At 43.6% G+C, this 21335-nt stretch overlaps 1 protein-coding gene across 1 annotated transcript in view; it reads left to right on the forward strand.

The window, feature by feature from the left end:
- Positions 1–21335, forward strand: part of LOC138665675 (uncharacterized) — a 169095-nt gene that overhangs the window by 74571 nt on the left and 73189 nt on the right. Inside the window, exons 7-8 of the mRNA XM_069753373.1 lie at positions 9784–9922; positions 13836–14660. Of these exons, the coding sequence (XP_069609474.1) occupies positions 9784–9922; positions 13836–14660 (964 nt within the window). The remainder of the gene's footprint in view (positions 1–9783; positions 9923–13835; positions 14661–21335) is intronic.

Genomic DNA, 21335 nt, shown 5'->3' on the forward strand with positions numbered 1-21335 from the left:
GTGTATGGGCATTACAAATGTAGGAGAAACACTCCTTTAACTTGGGCCTAGGTTTTAATGAGGTCTTCCTCCACCTTTCATCATTTTCCACCACTAGATCACCAGGGTTCATATGTTCCGTGGTGATACAGACAGTCAATTTTTTGGCAAGGGTGTCCCAGATGCGCATAGTATGTTTTTAAAGGGAACCTGTCACCCCCCCAGGCGTTTGTAACTAAAAGAGCCACCTTGTGCAGCATTAAGGCTGCATTCTGACAAGGTGGCTCTTTTAGTTCGTGCCCCTGGCACTGCTGAAAGAATCGGTTTTGAAATTTGTTCCTCATACCGTGAAATCGCCAGGGAGGCAGGTCTTTACCCTTGAATCCAGACGTGTCACAGTCATCAATCATGGCCTCTGCGTGCCGGACACCGCCTCCTCTTTCTTCATCAGCGTCCCCGGAGCCTACGCTGTAAGTTCAAAGGGCAGCGCAACTGCGCATGCCCGAAAAAAAATCAACAGTGCAGGCGCTGGGAATGCTGATGAAGAAAGAAGAGTCGGCCATGATTGATGGCTGTGAGGCGTCTGGATTCGGGGGGAAAGACCTGCCTCCCTGGCGATTTCACGGTATGGGGAACAAATTTCAAAGCCGATTCTTTCTGCAGTGCCAGTGCCTCGTGTCACAGGTAGGGGTCGCTATGTGTTCTCCCCAGGTTGTGCATGGAGACAGATGAAGTCCATAGGTGTGTCCACAGATTTCTGGTCCGGGTTTTCAATCCGGCTGAAAGCCACAGGTTTGTTTGTTAAAAACCCTGCAGTAAGGGGTATGGGTGTGTCAGGTGCATCAGAGTCAGTTTGGTGTGTGCTGGTGTGCAGAGCAGAGGCCTGCAGAGTGCTGACTGTGTATGTGAAGCAACTATAAACATAAGGATGAATGACCTCGGGGAGATCAAAACATCCAACACCGTGGAGACACCATCACGTGTTTCTCAACGCAGTGATCCAGAACACTGCCCCCATCCCTTATGGGAAATATGTAAATGCATGTAGAAAAGCCGCAGAGACACCATCACGTGTTTCTCAACGCAAGCAATAAATAGCCAGGTCTTTCACTGGGAAGGAACAACCACAGGAAGGGCAGCATCCAAAAAGGAAAACCACCTATGCCAAAACATGGCATCCATCCACAGACAGCTGTTTCGGGGTATTTGCCCCTCATCAGTGTGGAGTAGGAAACTGGCTATTAGGAGCAGTGCCTAGTAAAAGTACTATAAACATAAGGATGAATGACCTTGGGGAGATCAAAACATCCAACACCGCGGAGACACCATCATGTGTTTCTCAACGCAGTGATCCAGAACACTGCCCCCATCCCTTATGGGAAATATGCAAATGCATGTAGAAAAGCCGCGGAGACACCTGTTATGAACTGGTGATTTAGAACCACAATGGACCTGGTGGTTAAGAGCACAGCAAATGACCTGATAGTTACTAATAACATAGGACGAGCTCTGAGACGTGGGAACTCTGCTGACCACAATCCCTAATCCGATCACACCACACTAGAGGTAGCCGTGGAGCGCTCCTGACCAGACCTAGGCGCCTCGGGCACAGCCTGAGAAACTAGCTAGCCCTGAAGATAGAAAAATAAGCCTACCTTGCCTCAGAGAAATTCCCCAAAGGAAAAGGCAGCCCCCCACATATAATGACTGTGAGTAAAGATGAAAATACAAACACAGAGCTGAAATAGGTTTTAGCAAAGTGATGCCCGACTTACTGAATAGACCGAGGATAGGAAAGATAGCTTTGCGGTCAGCACAAAAACCTACAAACAACCACGCAGAGGGCGCAAAAAGACCCTCCGCACCGACTAACGGTACGGAGGTGCTCCCTCTGCGTCCCAGAGCTTCCAGCAAGCAAGACAAACCAATATAGCAAGCTGGACAGAAAAAAATAGCAAACAAAAGTAACACAAGCAGAACTTAGCTTCTGCAGGGCAGACAGGTCACAAGAACGATCCAGGAGAGAGCAAGACCAATACTGGAACATTGACTGGAGGCCAGGAACAAAGAACTAGGTGGAGTTAAATAGAGCAGCACCTAACGACTTAACCTCGTCACCTGAGGAAGGAAACTCAGAAGCCGCAGCCCCACTCACATCCACCAGAGGAAGCTCATGGACAGAACCAGCCGAAGTACCACTCATGAACCCAGGAGGGAGCTTGACCACAGAATTCACAACAGTACCCCCCCCTTGAGGAGGGGTCACCGAACCCTCACCAGAGACCAGAGCCCCCAGGCCGACCAGGATGAGCCAAATGAAAGGCACGAACCAGATCGGCAGCATGAACATTAGAGGCAAAGACCCAGGAATTATCTTCCTGACCATAACCCTTCCACTTAACCAGGTACTGGAGTTTCCGTCTCGAAATACGAGAATCCAAAATCTTCTCCACTATATACTCCAACTCCCCCTCAACCAAAACCGGGACAGGAGGATCAACGGATGGAACCACAGGTGCCACGTATCTCCGCAACAATGACCTATGGAATACATTATGGATGGAAAAAGATGCTGGGAGGGTCAAATGAAAAGACACAGGATTAAGAACCTCAGAAATCCTATACGGACCAATGAAACGAGGCTTAAACTTAGGAGAGGAAACTTTCATAGGAATATAACGAGACGACAACCAAACCAAATCCCCAACACGAAGTCGGGGACCCACACAGCGCCTGCGGTTAGCGAAACGTTGAGCCTTCTCCTGGGACAATGTCAAATTGTCCACTACATGAGTCCAAATCTGCTGCAACCTATCCACCACAGTATCCACACCAGGACAGTCCGAAGACTCAACCTGCCCTAAAGAGAAACGAGGATGGAAACCAGAATTGCAGAAAAACGGCGAAACCAAAGTAGCCGAGCTGGCCCGATTATTAAGGGTGAACTCAGCCAAAGGCAAAAAGGACACCCAATCATCCTGATCAGCAGAAACAAAACATCTCAGATATGTTTCCAAGGTCTGATTGGTTCATTCAGTTTGGCCATTTCTCTGAGGATGGAAAGCCGAGGAAAAAGACAAATCAATGCCCATCCTAGCACAAAAGGCTCGCCAAAACCTCGAAACAAACTGGGAACCTCTGTCAGAAACGATGATCTCCGGAATGCCATGTAAACGAACCACATGCTGGAAAAACAATGGCATCAAATCAGAGGAGGAAGGCAATTTAGACAAGGGTACCAAATGGACCATCTTAGAGAAGCGATCACAAACCACCCAAATGACCGACATCTTTTGAGAGACGGGGAGATCCGAAATAAAATCCATAGAGATATGTGTCCAGGGCCTCTTTGGGACCGGCAAGGGCAAAAGCAACCCACTGGCACGAGAACAGCAGGGCTTAGCCCGAGCACAAATCCCACAGGACTGCACAAACGAACGCACATCCCGCGACAGAGACGGCCACCAAAAGGATCTAGCCACCAATTCTCTGGTACCAAAGATTCCAGGATGACCAGCCAACACTGAACAATGAACCTCAGAGATAACTCTACTCGTCCATTTATCAGGGACAAACAGTTTCTCCGCTGGGCAACGGTCAGGTCTATTAGCCCGAAATTTTTGCAGCACCCGCCGCAAATCAGGGGAGATGGCAGACAAAATTACCCCCTCTTTGAGAATACCCGCCGGCTCAGGCAAACCCGGAGAGTCGGGCACAAAACTCCTAGACAGGGCATCCGCCTTCACATTCTTAGAGCCCGGAAGGTACGAAACCACAAAGTCAAAACGGGAGAAAAACAGCGACCAACGAGCCTGTCTAGGATTCAACCGTTTGGCAGACTCGAGATAAGTCAAGTTCTTGTGATCAGTCAAGACCACCACGCGATGCTTAGCTCCTTCAAGCCAGTGACGCCACTCCTCGAATGCCCACTTCATGGCCAGCAACTCTCGATTGCCAACATCATAATTACGCTCAGCGGGCGAAAACTTCCTGGAAAAGAAGGCACATGGTTTCATCACCGAGCCATCAGAACTTCTTTGCGACAAAACAGCCCCAGCTCCAATCTCAGAAGCATCAACCTCGACCTGGAACGGGAGCGAAACATCTGGCTGGCACAACACAGGGGCAGAAGAGAAGCGACGCTTCAACTTCTGAAAAGCTTCCACAGCAGCAGAAGACCAATTGACCACATCAGCACCCTTCTTGGTCAAATCAGTCAACGGTTTAGCAATACTAGAAAAATTATTGATGAAGCGACGATAAAAATTAGCAAAGCCCAGGAACGTTTGCAGACTCTTCAGAGATGTCGGCTGAGTCCAATCATAAATGGCCTGAACTTTAACAGGGTCCATCTCGATAGTAGAAGGGGAAAAAATGAAACCCAAAAATGAAACCTTCTGAACACCAAAGAGACACTTTGACCCCTTCACAAACAAAGAATTCGCACGCAGGACCTGGAACACCATTCTAACCTGCTTCACGTGAGATTCCCAATCATCCGAGAAGACCAAAATATCATCCAAGTATACAATCAGGAATTTATCCAGGTACTCTCGGAAGATGTCATGCATAAAGGACTGAAATAATGATGGAGCATTGGAAAGCCCGAATGGCATAACCAGGTACTCAAAATGGCCCTCGGGCGTATTAAATGCTGTTTTCCATTCATCGCCCTGTTTAATACGCACAAGATTACACGCACCACGAAGATCTATCTTGGTGAACCAACTAGCCCCCTTGATCCGAGCAAACAAATCAGACAGCAGCGGCAAGGGGTACTGAAATTTGACTGTGATTTTATTTAGAAGGCGGTAATCAATACAAGGTCTCAACGAACCATCCTTCTTGGCCACAAAAAAGAACCCTGCTCCCAATGGCGACGACGACGGGCGAATATGACCCTTCTCCAAGGATTCCTTTACGTAACTCCGCATAGCGGCGTGCTCAGGCACAGACAAATTAAACAGTCGACCTTTAGGAAACTTACTACCAGGAATCAAATCGATAGCACAATCGCAATCCCTATGCGGAGGTAGGGCTCTGGACTTGGGCTCATCAAATACATCCCGGTAATCCGACAAGAACTCTGGGACCTCAGAAGGGGTGGATGATGAAATAGACAGGAATGGAACATCACCATGTACCCCCTGACAACCCCAGCTGGACACAGACATAGATTTCCAATCCAATACTGGGTTATGGACTTGTAGCCATGGCAACCCCAACACGACCACATCATGCAGATTATGCAACACCAAAAAGCGAATATCCTCCTGATGCGCAGGAGCCATGCACATGGTCAGCTGGGTCCAGTATTGAGGCTTATTCTTGGCCAAAGGTGTAGCATCAATTCCTCTCAATGGAATAGGATACTGCAAGGGCTCCAAGAAAAACCCACAGCGCCTAGCAAACTCCAAGTCCATCAAATTCAGGGCAGCGCCTGAATCCACAAATGCCATGACAGAATAGGATGACAAAGAGTAGATCAAAGTAACGGACAAAAGAAATTTAGACTGTACCGTACCAATGGTGGCAGACCTAGCGAACCGCTTAGTGCGCTTAGGACAATCGGAGATAGCATGAGTGGAATCACCACAGTAAAAACACAGCCCGTTCCGACGTCTGTGTTCTTGCCGTTCAGCTCTGGTCAAAGTCCTATCACATTGCATAGGCTCAGGTTTATGCTCAGATAATACCACCAAATGGTGCACAGTTTTACGCTCACGTAAACATCGATCGATCTGAATGGCCAAAGACATAGACTCATTCAGACCAGCAGGCATAGGAAATCCCACCATGACATCCTTAAGGGCTTCAGAGAGACCCTTTCTGAAAATTGCTGCCAGCGCACATTCATTCCATTGAGTGAGCACAGACCACTTCCTAAACTTCTGACAATATATCTCTACCTCATCCTGACCCTGACACAGAGCCAGCAAATTTTTTTCTGCCTGATCCACTGAATTAGGTTCATCATAGAGCAATCCGAGCGCCAGAAAAAACGCATTAACATCACGCAATGCTGGATCTCCTGGCGCAAGGGAAAATGCCCAGTCTTGAGGGTCGCCACGTAATAAAGAAATAATGATCTTAACTTGTTGAACTGGGTCACCAGAGGAGCGGGGTTTCAAAGCCAGAAATAGTTTACATTTATTTTTAAAACTCAGAAACTTAGCTCTATCTCCAGAAAACAAATCAGGAATAGGAATTCTAGGTTCTAACATAGAATTCTGAACCACAAAGTCTTGAATATTTTGTACTCTTGCAGTGAGATGATCCACACAAGAAGACAGGCCTTTAATGTCCATCACTACACCTGTGTCCTGAAGCACCCAAATGTCTAGGGGAAAAGAAAGACAAAACACAGTGCAGAGAAAAAAAAATGGTCTCAGAACTTCTCTTTTCCCTCTATTGAGAAGCATTAGTACTTTGGGCCTCCAGTACTGTTATGAACTGGTGATTTAGAACCACAATGGACCTGGTGGTTAAGAGCACAGCAAATGACCTGATAGTTACTAATAACATAGGACGAGCTCTGAGACGTGGGAACTCTGCTGACCGCAATCCCTAATCCTATCACACCACACTAGAGGTAGCCGTGGAGCGCTCCTGACCAGACCTAGGCGCCTCGGGCACAGCCTGAGAAACTAGCTAGCCCTGAAGATAGAAAAATAAGCCTACCTTGCCTCAGAGAAATTCCCCAAAGGAAAAGGCAGCCCCCCACATATAATGACTGTGAGTAAAGATGAAAATACAAACACAGAGCTGAAATAGGTTTTAGCAAAGTGAGGCCCGTCTTACTGAATAGACCGAGGATAGGAAAGATAGCTTTGCGGTCAGCACAAAAACCTACAAACAACCACGCAGAGGGCGCAAAAAGACCCTCCGCACCGACTAACGGTACGGAGGTGCTCCCTCTGCGTCCCAGAGCTTCCAGCAAGCAAGACAAACCAATATAGCAAGCTGGACAGAAAAAATAGCAAACAAAAGTAACACAAGCAGAACTTAGCTTATGCAGGGCAGACAGGTCACAAGAACGATCCAGGAGAGAGCAAGACCAATACTGGAACATTGACTGGAGGCCAGGAACAAAGAACTAGGTGGAGTTAAATAGAGCAGCACCTAACGACTTAACCTCGTCACCTGAGGAAGGAAACTCAGAAGCCGCAGCCCCACTCACATCCACCAGAGGAAGCTCATGGACAGAACCAGCCGAAGTACCACTCATGAGTCATGACCACAGGAGGGAGCTTGACCACAGAATTCACAACAGACACCATCATGTGTTTCTCAAAGCAAGCAATAAATAGCCAGGTCTTTCACCGGGAAGGAACAACAACGGGAAGGGCAGCATCCAAAAAGGAAAACCACCTATGCCAAAACATGGCATCCATCCACAGACAGCTGTTTTGGGGTATTTGCCCCTCATCAGTGTGGAGTAGGAAACTGGCTAATAGGAGCAGTGCCTAATAAAAGGACTATAAACATAAGGATGAATGACCTTGGGGAGATCAAAACATCCAACACCACGGAGACACCATCATGTGTTTCTCAACGCAGTGATCCAGAACACTGCCCTCATCCCTTATGGGAAATATGCAAATGCATGTAGAAAAGCCGCGGAGACACCATCATGTGTTTCTCAACGCAAGCAATAAATAGCCAGGTCTTTCACCGGGAAGGAACAACCACGGGAAGGGCAGCATCCAAAAAGGAAAAGGAAGATTATTGGATTAATCTTTTGTCATTTTTCAATTTTTTATTTTGTAATTTTTTAAAAATATTTTTTCCTTTTACATTGTCCGAGGATGGGACATCAACTTTCCCTGCCCTGATCGCTGATCTGCTTTGAGCAGGAGCTTACAGGCCACACTCACTGGGTGACCTCTTTTGGCCCGGGGTCATCGAGAAGACAATCGGCACGACGCGATCACAATTGCACCCCCCAACTATCATACTGCATAAATATTTTTATATTTTTATGAGGAACCACCATTAGCACCATTGAACGGCTATGATATGGCACTACAAAATGCACTGATAGTCTTCCTAGCTTATGCATTTGTGTACTCTATACAACAAATCCCTCTGTATTAGTATAAAACATCCCATATGGGGAGCGTCTTAACCTTTTAAGGACAGGAATATTTTTAGTTATTGTGCTTTTGCTTTCCCGCCACCTTTCTTCCAAGTGCCACACATTTTTTATTTTTTCCGTAGGTATACCCATGTGAGGGCTTGTTTTTGCGGGACAAGTTATAGTTTAAAAAGGACACCATTCATTTTACCATATAATATACTAAAAAATGGGGGGGGAGGGAAATTCCAAGCCTGGTGAAATGGTGAAAAAAACAATGTTGCTATTGTTTTTTGGATTTATTTTACAGTGTTCACTATAAAATTGATCTGGTAATATAATTTTCCAAGTCAGTTTGATTACACTGATACTAAACTTGCATAGTTTTTGTTTATTTGGCTTTTTAATTTCTTCACGTAGTAAAGGAAAATTCTGAAATTTGCAAAAAAAATGTGGTTTGTGTCATCTTTTTTCTTAAACCCATAACTTTATTTTTTAATCAGCAGAACTTGTTTTTGCACATTGAGATGACATTTTTATTCTTACTATTTTAGATTGAATTTTATTGCATTTTTGTAGGAATTGTGACAAATGAAAAATGACAAGTTTGAGCGTTCATTGAAAGGAATAAATACTGTATTTTGTCCTATTTTATTGGTTCAGGCATTATCAGTTATGTTTTTTTGCATTGTTTACAATTTTTGATTTATGTTTGAGGAAAAAGTGGGTGATTTAAACTTTTATATTTTGGGTTTTTTGACATATGTTTTAAAAATATTGTTTTGTTTTTTCTTAATTTTAATATATTCCCTTAGGGGACTTGAACTTTTGTTTGCTTGATCACCTATGCAATACATTGCAGTTCAAGAGTATTATAGTAACATAGTAACATAGTAACATAGTTAGTAAGGCCGAAAAAAGACATTTGTCCATCCAGTTCAGCCTATATTCCATCATAATAAATACCCAGATCTACGTCCTTCTACAGAACCTAATAATTGTATGATACAATATTGTTCTGCTCCAGGAAGACATCCAGGCCTCTCTTGAACCCCTCGACTGAGTTCGCCATCACCACCTCCTCAGGCAAGCAATTCCAGATTCTCACTGCCCTAACAGTAAAGAATCCTCTTCTATGTTGGTGGAAAAACCTTCTCTCCTCCAGACGCAAAGAATGCCCCCTTGTGCATCCTGTATTGCATCCTTTATGAAGCCCAGTCACTAGCTGGTCTTTAGACGATATTTCAGATGGCAGACATGGCGACCTTCAGAAGTCACCTCCCTAATGATTGCTGCCATATTGAAGACTTTTATTGCAATGTACAGTATAGCTTTACTGCTTCATTTAAAATGTTAAATTGATGTGACTGGAGCTAGCTTTGATTGCATCAGTTACTATCAGGTTTTCGTTTATTGTCAAGGTGTTAAACATATACTTACTTTGTTCCAAACATCTTTTAGATTCCTCTGTTCGTACCATTTTTTCTCCAATGGTCGCTCCTCCAATATCTTTCCTTAATTGTCCAATTAAAAGTCAAGAGATATCTGATTCTTCAAACATTGACAATTATGTGTATATCCTATTGGGCCTTTCTTTTGTCTGTCCATTCTACTTAGTGCTTTGTTAGGCAACAACTTTAATATTTATCCTAATATTCATAAAGCAGACAAAAAATAAAATGTTAACCATTTGTATTGTTTACTATTATTATTTATTTATTTTTAAGCTATTTCAGAAGACTTACACATCATCGAATGTGCACTTTTTCTCTGAAATATGTGATACAATTGGAAGAAAGAACTGGGGAGTATTTCTTGAAGTGCTTGAGAGCCTTACAGAATATACTCTGCAAAACTATACAGAAGGTAATTGTTCTATTACTATGATGTTTCTTTTACTTCAAAACCTAACAATATTCTTTTGAAGATTCTCATATTTCATTTTTTTCTACTTGAAGGGGTTTTCCACTACTCGGACAACCCCTTCTCACTTTGAATATTTTCACCCGTTAAAATACAAACACTTATACTCACCTCCGCTGCTAGCATTGTTCCAGTGGTGTCAGCACACACTTTCCCAGGCCCCCTGTGAGGTTGTTATGACACTTGAGTCCTGCGCCCAATCAGCGTTGGCATAACTGTCCCCGCCTTTGGGAAATGCGGCTGGCCGCTCACTTCCTCTCGATTACTTATACATCCGAAGGCGGGACAGTGACGCCAGCGCTGTTTGGGCACAGGGCTCAAGTGTCATAACAACCTCAAATGAGCCCCGGGAAACCATGTGCCGACACCACTGAAACGATGCTAGCACCGGAGGTGAGTATAAGTGTTTTTATTTTAACATATATAAAAATTTAGGATACACCGCACACTCTATAGATAATTATGTGCGATATATGACTTTTATTCACATAACATCATTAAGGGAGCAGAAATGGTGTAGTATGTACAGTAAGCGACCGAACTTTTGTCGGTTCGACTCTCCCGAGTCTTACTCATAAAGTCGCTGTAAAAATAGTATTCTATGTAGATTTGCATAGATCCCCTATGGAATATGGGGGTTGCTGGTGAGTAGTAACGGAGGTTACAGATAGATTTGGACAGTGTCCAGTCAGGTTGGGGACCTGATAGATGATGTGTCTCAGCGGCGCTCCCGCAACTAGCACGCCACCAGCAGGGGATTTATGAGTGTGCGATGTATCCTAAATTCTTATGCTGTCTAGGACTTTCATAGTCCATTACACCTGCACCTCGCCTTTTCCGACTGAGTGCACACCATTAGATATTCTAACTTTATTTTAACGTGGGCAGACATTCAGATTGAGAAGGGGTGGACCTTTAAACAGATAAATCTTGACCCTTCAAATTAAACAAGCTACGTTCATATCAAGGAGACATATCAACACGTCAAGTTAGTGATAATCAATAAACTGAAATATTCAATGATCACTTGAACAGAAACCATTTTTCTTCTCAGCACTTCTGTTCTGATAATCATAACAGTAAAGTCATAAACCTGATTAAAACTGTTTTGCCTCAGCATACAAACAAACTGGGGTACAGCTTGAAAAGTAAGCAGATATTTCAAAATGTATGCTTAGTATTGAATCCATACTCTGGGCTCTGTGGGCATAGCCAGGAGCTATCTTCTGAGCTGCATACTTATCATGGGAATTTTGAGTGATCAGATATATATATACAGTTTATCTGTTTACTATGTTTAGGGACAGCTTATAAGTTTAGCAGAAATTTTTCACATTTTACGTTTGCAAGAAACCTTCACAAGCCTATTTCTTGAAGAAGAACTTCCAGCAAAGTTTATCCTCTTAATATATTGCAGTTATCATATTATATAGCACTGTGTACTTACAATTGCCCATTTTACCTTTCTACCCAGTTATTTCTTCTGTTTTCCATTAGGTCTATGACATCACCTGATTAAAAACTGACTAGCTGAATCCTTCTTAGCTCTTTGTAGAACAGGAGGTCAATTTTCTCTGCACAAGTTATGAGTCAATGCAAAAGTCTCTAGCAGGTGGGTGGAGCGGAGCAGCTGGGTCAGGAATTGAAGAGGGGAATGATTATTGCAGGGAAAAGAAACTTCCTGTTTCTACATAGAGCAGATAAAATAGAAGAATTTACTGTGTAGAAAGGCAAAATGAGCAATTGCAAGTACACAGTGCTATATAATATGATGAATTGAATATATTAATATGATAAAAAGTTTGATGGGAGTGCTTCTTTAAGCATTGATTCAGCTCTCAGGTGCCTTTGAGGGGACTATATACTAGAACCCGCCCCGAAAATCACCCCATTTGAAAAATTATACCCCTTGATCTCTTCCTGTTATTATCTTATATATTGGATCTGAACCTGCTTCATACCTGGCAGTTCACGGCTGTTATACACAACTATCATCTGACTCTAGTAGCAGCAAGTGGAGCTAAGCTCTGCCCACTGCTGTTTTCCCCTATAATGTCACTGTCAATCACTAAAGGCAGCATTTTAAGCACACTATGTGTGGGGGTGCCTATCATTGCACTTGTCAGCCCTCTTAGGAGATATGCCAACTGAAGGCCACCTCTCTGTCATCTTGATACTTCCGTGATAACTAGCCTGTGGTTGGGTTTTATAGGAGATTGTGATTTTTACTAACTACTGCAATTCCATGATATTGCAGTACAGAGTACAAGTAATCAGACAATCACAGGATCATGTCCCTTAAGTGGGATAAAACAAATAAATTAAATAGTAAAAAAAATTACAAACCTAAAAATTTTTAGAAAAAAGTGATAGTAAAAATCTTCACTGTCATTTACAATCACTGACACCGGTGCAGAGTTTGGTGACATCATGGGCATGGGGAGCAGTGCATATAAATTTGGGATTTATCATATTTTTCAGACTATAAGATGCACCGGACCACAAGACGCACCCCAAATTTTGGGGAGGAAAATAGGAAGAGAACTATTTTTTTAGAAGATGGTGGTCCGTCTTATAGTTCGAATTTAAGGTATCTTATCTGGGTGGGCAGAGAGGCACAGTCCCTACTGAAGGAAGCCAGCGACAGATGCATGCATGAGGCAATATTTCAATACCAGAGAACATGGAGTACAATGAACACCAAGAAAATGAAAGAATAAAAAACAGTTTATTGATACAAATGTAGTTATAAACAATAACAACCAAATCATAAGGCAAAACACAAAAGGAGAGGATAAGTCCAAGGAACCTGCTAGCACAGCAGGAGATAAAGACCAATAGTGCAAATAAGATGAGTAAGAGTGAATAGAGCGAATCCTAATCAAAGAGGGTACAAAGGGGTAGTAAAATCCTTGTACGTAGAGAGTGTTAGTTCTAAGCATAGATCCCTATGAATACTACCAAAGAGGGCAAGTCCCCACTACCCCTACATGTCCCGAGGGAAGGCTATAACACACCCATAATAGTCAGTGTAAGTAAGGTCCTCCTGCTGCGACCCCTTGACGCGCGTTTCGCGTAAGTGCTTCTTCAAGAAGGGGAATCATGAGGCAATATTGTGGATCCTGGATGGTAGGAGGGGGTGTCTCAACTTTGCGATGCCGGCGTCAGCAATGAGACAGGGCAAAGTGCATTGTTTTCCTAGCGGTGGGCTTCAGGAATATAAGCACCTGTGGTGGCGCATGCAAGGATTGAGATCTCAGCTGGGCCATGTTCGCAAACTGCACATGCGCAGCCTCTGGTGGCCCACAGTTTCAGGAATATGGTCGCCAAGAAAGCAATGCGCACCACTCTGCTCACCACTGAGCCCACAGCATCACCCCACTTCTTCTTCATGAGGGAGTGACTCTGCCTTCTGGGATGCTGCTCCACCAACCGCCACCTGGTTGTAAGCTACATTCTGACTATAAGCTGCACCCCAAAATTTTTTGGGGAAAAAATGCATCTTATAGTCCAAAAAAATAAGATACATACACTTGACCAGCTGGTGTGCGACTGTGAATTTTCAAGGGGTTACAGCAAAACAGCAAGTATCTTCAGCAATAAAAGTTACATACTCTGAAAGGGCTGCCTAAGCCTTATTTCAGGATACCATTAGTATCATACTATAAACAATCACCTTCCAGATTGCCTTTAATGATGGTGTAGCTCCCAGGGGGCCCCTCTGAGAGTACAGCCCCCTCTGCCTCCGCCGTAGATACGCTACTGCATTAGTCATAAGAATGGAAATATAATCGTAATGATTGCTTGTAAAGCATTCAAATTGTATACTTTGATTTTTCAACATTTTCTATTGTAGGTACATTGAACTTCTGTATGGATCTCTTCCACATTATTATTACCTGGAACTTACAAAGAAGAAGGAGAAAAAAAGATAGACTGAGCATTGTACTTAAGCATGTCTTGAGGAAACTTGTCTATCATCCTGTTAAAGTTGTCAGCCACTTTGTCACTCCTCTGATGCTTGATAAAGACTTCAGCTCTTTTGACACTTCCCAGTTAGGTAACTGTAATATCAAAGTAAATGAAGCAGTAGTAGAGATGTGCATACGAGAACATATGCGCCATCATTGTCCAGTGTTGACGCTTAATGAAGAAGTCCCGTCCAAATCTTCACATTCTTCAATCTATGATGCAAGAACTCCAGAAGGCCCAGCTCTTGTGTATGTATTTAAACAGAGGACATTGAATCATATGCTACAAACTAACACTACAGATGATGCCTGTGAAAGTTTCAATGAAATGTCAAGAATTATTCAAGCATGTCAAGTTAACGAGAATATTGTAGCATGGAGAAATGTGTCAAGCAACAGTCTTCTGCCATTTTTTGCAGTTGAAAATGGTGAACCACTTTTGCCATTTTTGCATAAAAAGGAAAACCAACTTACCTTGTCTCAGATGACTCGAATACTCATTGAAATCACTCAGGCAGTCCATCATTGCCACAGTAAGAAGATTATACTTTGTGATATTACTCCAGCCAGCTTTATCGTTGTCTTTAAAGAAGATGGATCTTTCAAAATTAAGTTGGCTAATTTCCTGCATGCCAGAAATGGAGAATGTGAAAATTCAATCTGTGCTGGTGTGGATTACATAGAAGGCAATGATTCCCTTTGCATTCATGGTAAAGTCTTAAATAATTTGTTGCTTTTAAACTGTGTTATAATTGTAAATGAAAATTAGTGTACGTTTTGTCCTCTATGTTGTCCATTGGGATAGCAAAATAGGTTAATAGAGGCTGTCCAGTGTTAGCATAATAATTAGCTATCCGTAGGATAGGTCATCAACATGAGATTGGTGAGGGTCTAACACCCGGTACTTCCATGGATCAGCTGTTATTTGCTCTAGAAGCTGAATCAAAGCGCAGCTCCATTTAATGTGTACCGGCTGTTGCCAGATAGTATGGATAAAATAGCAAATAGCAGGTGCTCATTGTGGGACCCCAAGCAATGTCACACTCATTGAGTTGTATTGATAGGTCATCACATGTTAAGAGTCACAACCCCTTTAAGTCGGGAGCCAAGTTCATCTAAATGTTTCTATCATTTAATGTAAAAAAAAAAAAGATTATTTGCTGCCAATACCCATAGAAAATGTGTGTGTTTTGCTTATCCAGCCTCACAGTGATTGACAGCTTTTCCTGTATGGATTGATATGTGCAGGTATAACTTATGGTATTTAGATGGGTTAGCAGGACTCACAGGCTTTCTCTTGGAATACTGACATCAAATTACCTGAAAATTCTGAATGAAATCATATAAAACTATACAATATATTCCTGAATTCAACATCTTCCCCTGTACTAGACAAGTTTTTTTTCACAGACCGAATCTGTAAAAAACATGGCTGCATTCACTTTTTTCATATGGTGGATGAGACTCACTATTCAAGTCTATGGATGCACACATAAAAATGAGCTCAAATACGGATCAACCGTAGAGCATCTGATTTTTATTGATACATTTCAATTCTTTAACCCAGGAAATAATTTACAATTGAGATGGATGACAATTGAGATGAATATCGCACTTTTTTTGGATAATACGGTAATTATTTTTCATAAAGATGGGAACTATCTGTGTTTGTTGTTTTATAACAATTGCAATCGATTCCTCACAAATTTTTGGATAATGGAAAAATCCTTTTAATCTTAGTATACTGGAGAACTACTTTGAAGAAAATTTACAGTGCCTTGAAAAAGTATTCATACCCCTTGAACTTTTCCACATTTGTTCACGCTACACACACAACTTTTAACCTGTCAGGTCCCTTATGTCTTCCAATGTTACAGCATTCAGCTGTGTATGATTAAACTTTCTCCCTAATCAGCCCTGTATAACATAATTCAGTTAAATAAATGCTTTAAAAATAATTTCTCCGCTTTCCCGATGCTAATGAGGGCTTTAACTAGTCGATGTGGCGTTAGTTCCCCAAATTAGTCAGCCATCTTTCCATGTTATCACGCCCCTGTGGGCGTGATATCATAATTTGCATGAGAAGTGTCATGGCCACTCATGCGTGATAACATGGAAAGAGGGCTGACTAGTCTGGGACAACTAACGCCCCATTGACTAGTCAAAGACCTCATAAGCAGAGGTTATAAATGCTTTTTTTTAATGCATTTAGTTAACTGAATTATGTTATACAGGACTGGCTGTAGAGGGAGTTTAATCACAAAGGGCATCGGGGACCTGATAAGTTCCCTTTAAAAGTATTTTTTGGGGATTTTATGTTATATACCAATAGAAAGAAGCAAGTATTTGCAAAGTGTAAAGGAACTGATATATGGGTATTCTAAATAATTTTAAAAATATAATTCTGAAGATTGTGATGTGAATTTCTATTCAGCCCCCAAAAGTAAATACTTTGTAGAACCACCTTTTACCTTTCGCAGCAATCATTGCTGTAAGTCCATTGGGGCATGTATCTACCAAATTTGCACATCTATATACTAAAATTTTTGGCCATTCTACTTTGCAAACTAGCTCTAGCTCAGTGAGATTGCAAGGAGAGCATCTGTGAACTGTATTTTTCAAGTCTTGCCACAGATCAGATTTAGGCTTGGACTTTAACTGGGACACTGATACACATGAATATGTTTTTATACATACCATTCCACTGTAGCTTTGGCAGTATGTTTAGGGTTGTTGTCCTGCTGGAAGGTGACCCTACACCCCAGTCCTTTGCAGTCTCTGACAGGTTTTAGTCCATGATTGCCCTGTTTTTAGCGCCATCCATTTTCCTATCAACTCTGACCAGCTTCCCTATTCCTGCTGAAGAAATGCTTCCCACCAACATAATGCTGTCACCACCATGTTTGACAGTGGGGATGGTGTTGTCAGAGTGATGTGCAGTGTTAGGTTTTCAGCACACATAGTGTTTTACATTTAGCCAAAAAAGTTCTACTTTGGTCTCATATGACCAATATGACTATACAGATTCTCTACAGTTATTGATTAGATGGGGCTCAAACCAAACTTAGAAATGGGCCTTAAAAAAACCTGATCCCAAAGTTACGACTACCTGGGAGTTTTTGGGGTGAATCTGAAATTGTCATCTATAAACGGAACTCTAGGAACGTGAAATAGTTTTTATTAGGTTCTGTAGAAGGACGTAGATCTGGGGATGTGTTATGATGGAATATACGCTGAACTGGATGGACAAATGTCTTTTTTCGGCCTTACTAACTATGTTACTATGTTACTATGTATGTTACCAGAGCACCTTCTTCCACATACCAGCTGTGTCCCTTAAATGATTTTTTGAAAACTGCAAACAGGACTTCTTATGGCTTGTTTTCAAAAATGGCTTTTTTCTAGCCACTCTTCCATAAAGGCCAGAGTTGTGGTGTATGTGACTAATAGTTGTCCTGTGGACAGTTTCTCCTACCTCAGCATCTCGGCATCTCCTCCAGAGTGACCATGGGCCTCTTAGCTGCTTCTCTAATTAGTGCACTACTTGTTTGGGATTTCAGTTTAGTTTGGATGGCCATGTCTTCATAGCTTTGCAGTTTGCAGAAAGCATTCTCCTTCCATTTTTGGATGATAGATTGAACAGTGCTCCGTGAGATGTTCAGAATTTGGTGCCAGTAGCGTAGATCCCAGTGGGCCCCGCCCGTCATTGCAAGTTCAACTGTATAAGTTGGATGCCGATACAGTTGAAAGCAATGATAAGAGAGGGAATGTCACACTCCCTCTCCCACCAATACCCCTCTGCATCTGACGTCAATGGTGCAGACACTAACAGCAGGCATGATGACATCAGTACATGGCGTCCACTGTCCTGAGAAGTGCAGGTGTTCAGAGCAGCGGGGGAATAAGGAGAGGTGAGTATTGTATTTTTTTCAGTGGGGAGTGCATTGCACTGTATGGAGGCATATAGGGAGTGCATTATACTATATAGAGGCCTATGGGCAGTGCCATGGGTGGACATACTGCATGTGCAGCCTGTGCGGCTGCACCGGGGCCTGGAGGTGGTGGGGGGCCCCTGCAGCATGGCTAATAATGAGGGCAATCTGGCCTGTTCCAGGGGGCCCCTGGCCAGATTTCCCTCATGTACAGCAGGCAGGGAGAGATCCCTGCAGCTCCACTGCCTACAGGAGAAATAGCAGCGGAGCTGCAGCGATCTGTCCTGCTTCCTGCCCATGCTTCCTCTCACACAGACAGCAGCACCGCTGGATGATGTCATCATTCAGCGGCTGGCTGTGACAGAGAGATGAAGGTGATGGTGATGCTGCGGCAGAGGTGAGAGGTGCTGTGTGTGTGTGTGTAGGGGAGGAAAGGGCAATGATGGGGCTAATGGGGAGAAGGCAATGATGGGGTGATGGAGAGGGCAATGATGGGGTGGTGGGTGAGGAGGAAATGATGATGGAGGTAGTGGAAAGGGCAATAATGGGAAATGGAGGGGGAGGAAATGATGGAGGTGGTGGAATGGGCAAGGATGGTGGTGGTGGAAAGGACAATGATGATGATGGAGGGGGGAGGAAATGATGGAGGTGGTGGAATAGGCAAGGATAGTGCTGGTGAAAAGGACAACGATGGTGGTGGAAGGCGGAAATGATTGAGGCAGTGGAATGGGCAAGGATGGTGGTGGTGGAAAGGACAATGATTGGTATGGTGGGGGAGGAGGAAATGATGGATGTGGTGAAAAGGGCAATGATGGGGATGGTGGGGGAGGAGGAAACGATGGAGGTGGTGGAATGGGCAATGATGGGGTGGTGGGGGAGAAGGCAATGATGGAGGTGGGGAGAAGGCAATGATGGTGGTAGTGGAAAAGACAACGATGGGAGTGGTGGGGAAGGAGGCAATGAGGGGGTGGTGGAGGAGAAGGCTGTGATGGAGGTGATGGATAGGGCAATGATGGGGTGATGGAGAGGGCAATAATGGGAGTGGTAGGGGGAAAAGCAATGATGGAGGTGGTGGAAAGAACATTTATGGGAGAAGTGGGGGAGAATGCAATCATGGTGGTGGTGGAAAGGTCAATAATGGAGGTGGCGGGGAGGAGGAAATGATGGAGGTGGTGGAATGGGCAATGATGGGGTGGTGGGGGAGAAGGCAATGATGGAGGTGGGGAGAAGGGTACACAGAGGGCATTATTAATTTCTATAGGGCAAAATGTGGGCAATGTTTTCTAGGATACTTGCACAGGGCATTAAAGGGACTTTGTCACCTGAATTTGGCGGGACTGGTTTTGGGTCATATAAGCGGAGTTTTCGGGTGTTTGATTCACCCTTTCCTTACCCGCTGGCCGCATGCTGGCTGCAATATTGGATTGAAGTTCATTCTCTGTCCTCCATAGTACACGCCTGCGCAAAGCAATCTTGCCTTGTGCAGGCGTGTACTATGGAGGACAGAGAATGAACTTCAATCCAATATTGCAGCCAGCATGCAGCCAGCGGGTAAGGAAAGGGTGAATCAAACACCCGAAAACTCCGCCCATATGACCCAAAACCAGTCCCGCCAAATTCAGGTGACAGGTTCCCTTTAATATATTCTAGAAGTTTGTTTTACTATCTATAGGGCACACGTAAGGTACAGTAATAGGGACACTTACGACAGCAGCGGCAGCTCAGTATTGGGGGGGCATTAGCGAGATAAGGAGTTTGTGCAGATTGGGGATAGATGGGGATGGTGCCTGAAATGTGAGAAGTCAGATGTGTTTTTGTTACAATCTCTACAGCCTGGCTGGAGAAGTTGTCATGTCAGTCTGGGACAGATGGAAAAGATAAGAAAAGTGTATGACTCCATCAGAAAGTATGTCAGCTGTAAGTCACTATCTGTAACTGTTCTGTAATCTCTTATATGTTCTGCAGCACTGGTATCTAACACTTTATGGTCACTATATGCTGATAATATCAGTTTTGGTTTCTGTATAGAGATTTTATTAGTAACTGCGCAGTCATCTGCTGAGGTTCTCCTACATCCACTATGCGTCACCATAGTTGTAATCAGGGTTACATGTTTAGGGGCCTACTCAGAAGTTTCGCCCCTCACTGAAGCAAAACTCTCGCTACTAGTGTTGAGCGATACCTTCCGATATCAAGAAGTATCGGTATCGGATTGCATCGGCCGATATCCAAAAAATATCGGATATTGCCAATACCGATACCCGATACCAATGCAAGTATGGGACACAAATATCGGAATGTAAATAAGCCCTTTCTGTCCTTCTACATCCTGTCCCGGAGGGGGGAAGAGTGTGGGCTGTTGTGAATTCTGTGGCAGAGCTCCCTCCTGTGGTCACAAGTGGTACTTCGGCTGATTCTCTCTATGAGCTTCCGTTGGTGGAGGAAAGTGGTACTGCGGCTTCTGAGTTTCCTTCCTCAGGTGATGTGGTGAAGTCGTTAGGTGCTGCTCTATTTAACTCCACCTAGTGCTTTGATCCTGGCTTCCAGTCAATGTTCTAGTATTGGACTTGCTTCCTCCTGAATCGTTTCTGTAGCCTGCTGCTCTGCATAGCTAAGTTCCGCTTTTGTTATTTTTGTTTGCTGTTTTTTCTGTCCAGCTTGCTTATTTGTTTTTTTCTTGCTTGCTGGAAGCTCTGGGACGCAGAGGGTATACCTCCGTACCGTTAGTCGGTACGGAGGGTCTTTTTGCCCCCTTTGCGTGGTTGTTTGTAGGGTTTTGTGTTGACCGCAAAGTTACCTTTCCTATCCTCGCTCTGTTCAGAAAGTCGGGCCTCACTTTGCTAAATCTATTTCATCTCTGCGTTTGTCTTTTCATCTTACTCACAGTCATTATATGTGGGGGGCTGCCTTTTCCTTTGGGGTATTTCTCTGAGGCAAGGTAGGCTTATTTTCTATCTTCAGGCTAGCTAGTTTCTCAGGCTGTGCCGAGTTGCATAGGGAGCATTAGGCGCAATCCACGGCTGCCTTTAGTGTGGTTGGAGAGGATTGGGGATTGCGGTCAGCAGAGTTCCCACGTCTCAGAGCTCGTTCTGTGTTTTTGGGTTATTGTCAGGTCACTGTGTGTGCTCTGACTTCTATGTCCATTGTGGTACTGAATTACCTAATCATAACAGTACTGGAAGCCATAAGTACTAATGATTCTCAATAGAGGGAAAAAAGAAGTTCTGAGACCATTTTTTTTTCTCTGCACTGTGTTTTGCCTTTTTTTTCCCCTAGACATTTGGGTGGTTCAGGACACAGGTGTAGCGATGGACATTAAAGGTCTGTCTTCATGTGTGGATCAGCTCACGGCAAGAGTACAAAATATTCAAGACTTTGTGGTTCAGAATTCTATGTTGGAACCAAGAATTCCTATTCCTGATTTGTTTTTTGGAGATAGAACTAAATTTCTGA

The sequence above is a fragment of the Ranitomeya imitator genome, chromosome 2 (genome assembly GCF_032444005.1).
Source record: "Ranitomeya imitator isolate aRanImi1 chromosome 2, aRanImi1.pri, whole genome shotgun sequence".
NCBI classification, from domain to species: domain Eukaryota; kingdom Metazoa; phylum Chordata; class Amphibia; order Anura; family Dendrobatidae; genus Ranitomeya; species Ranitomeya imitator.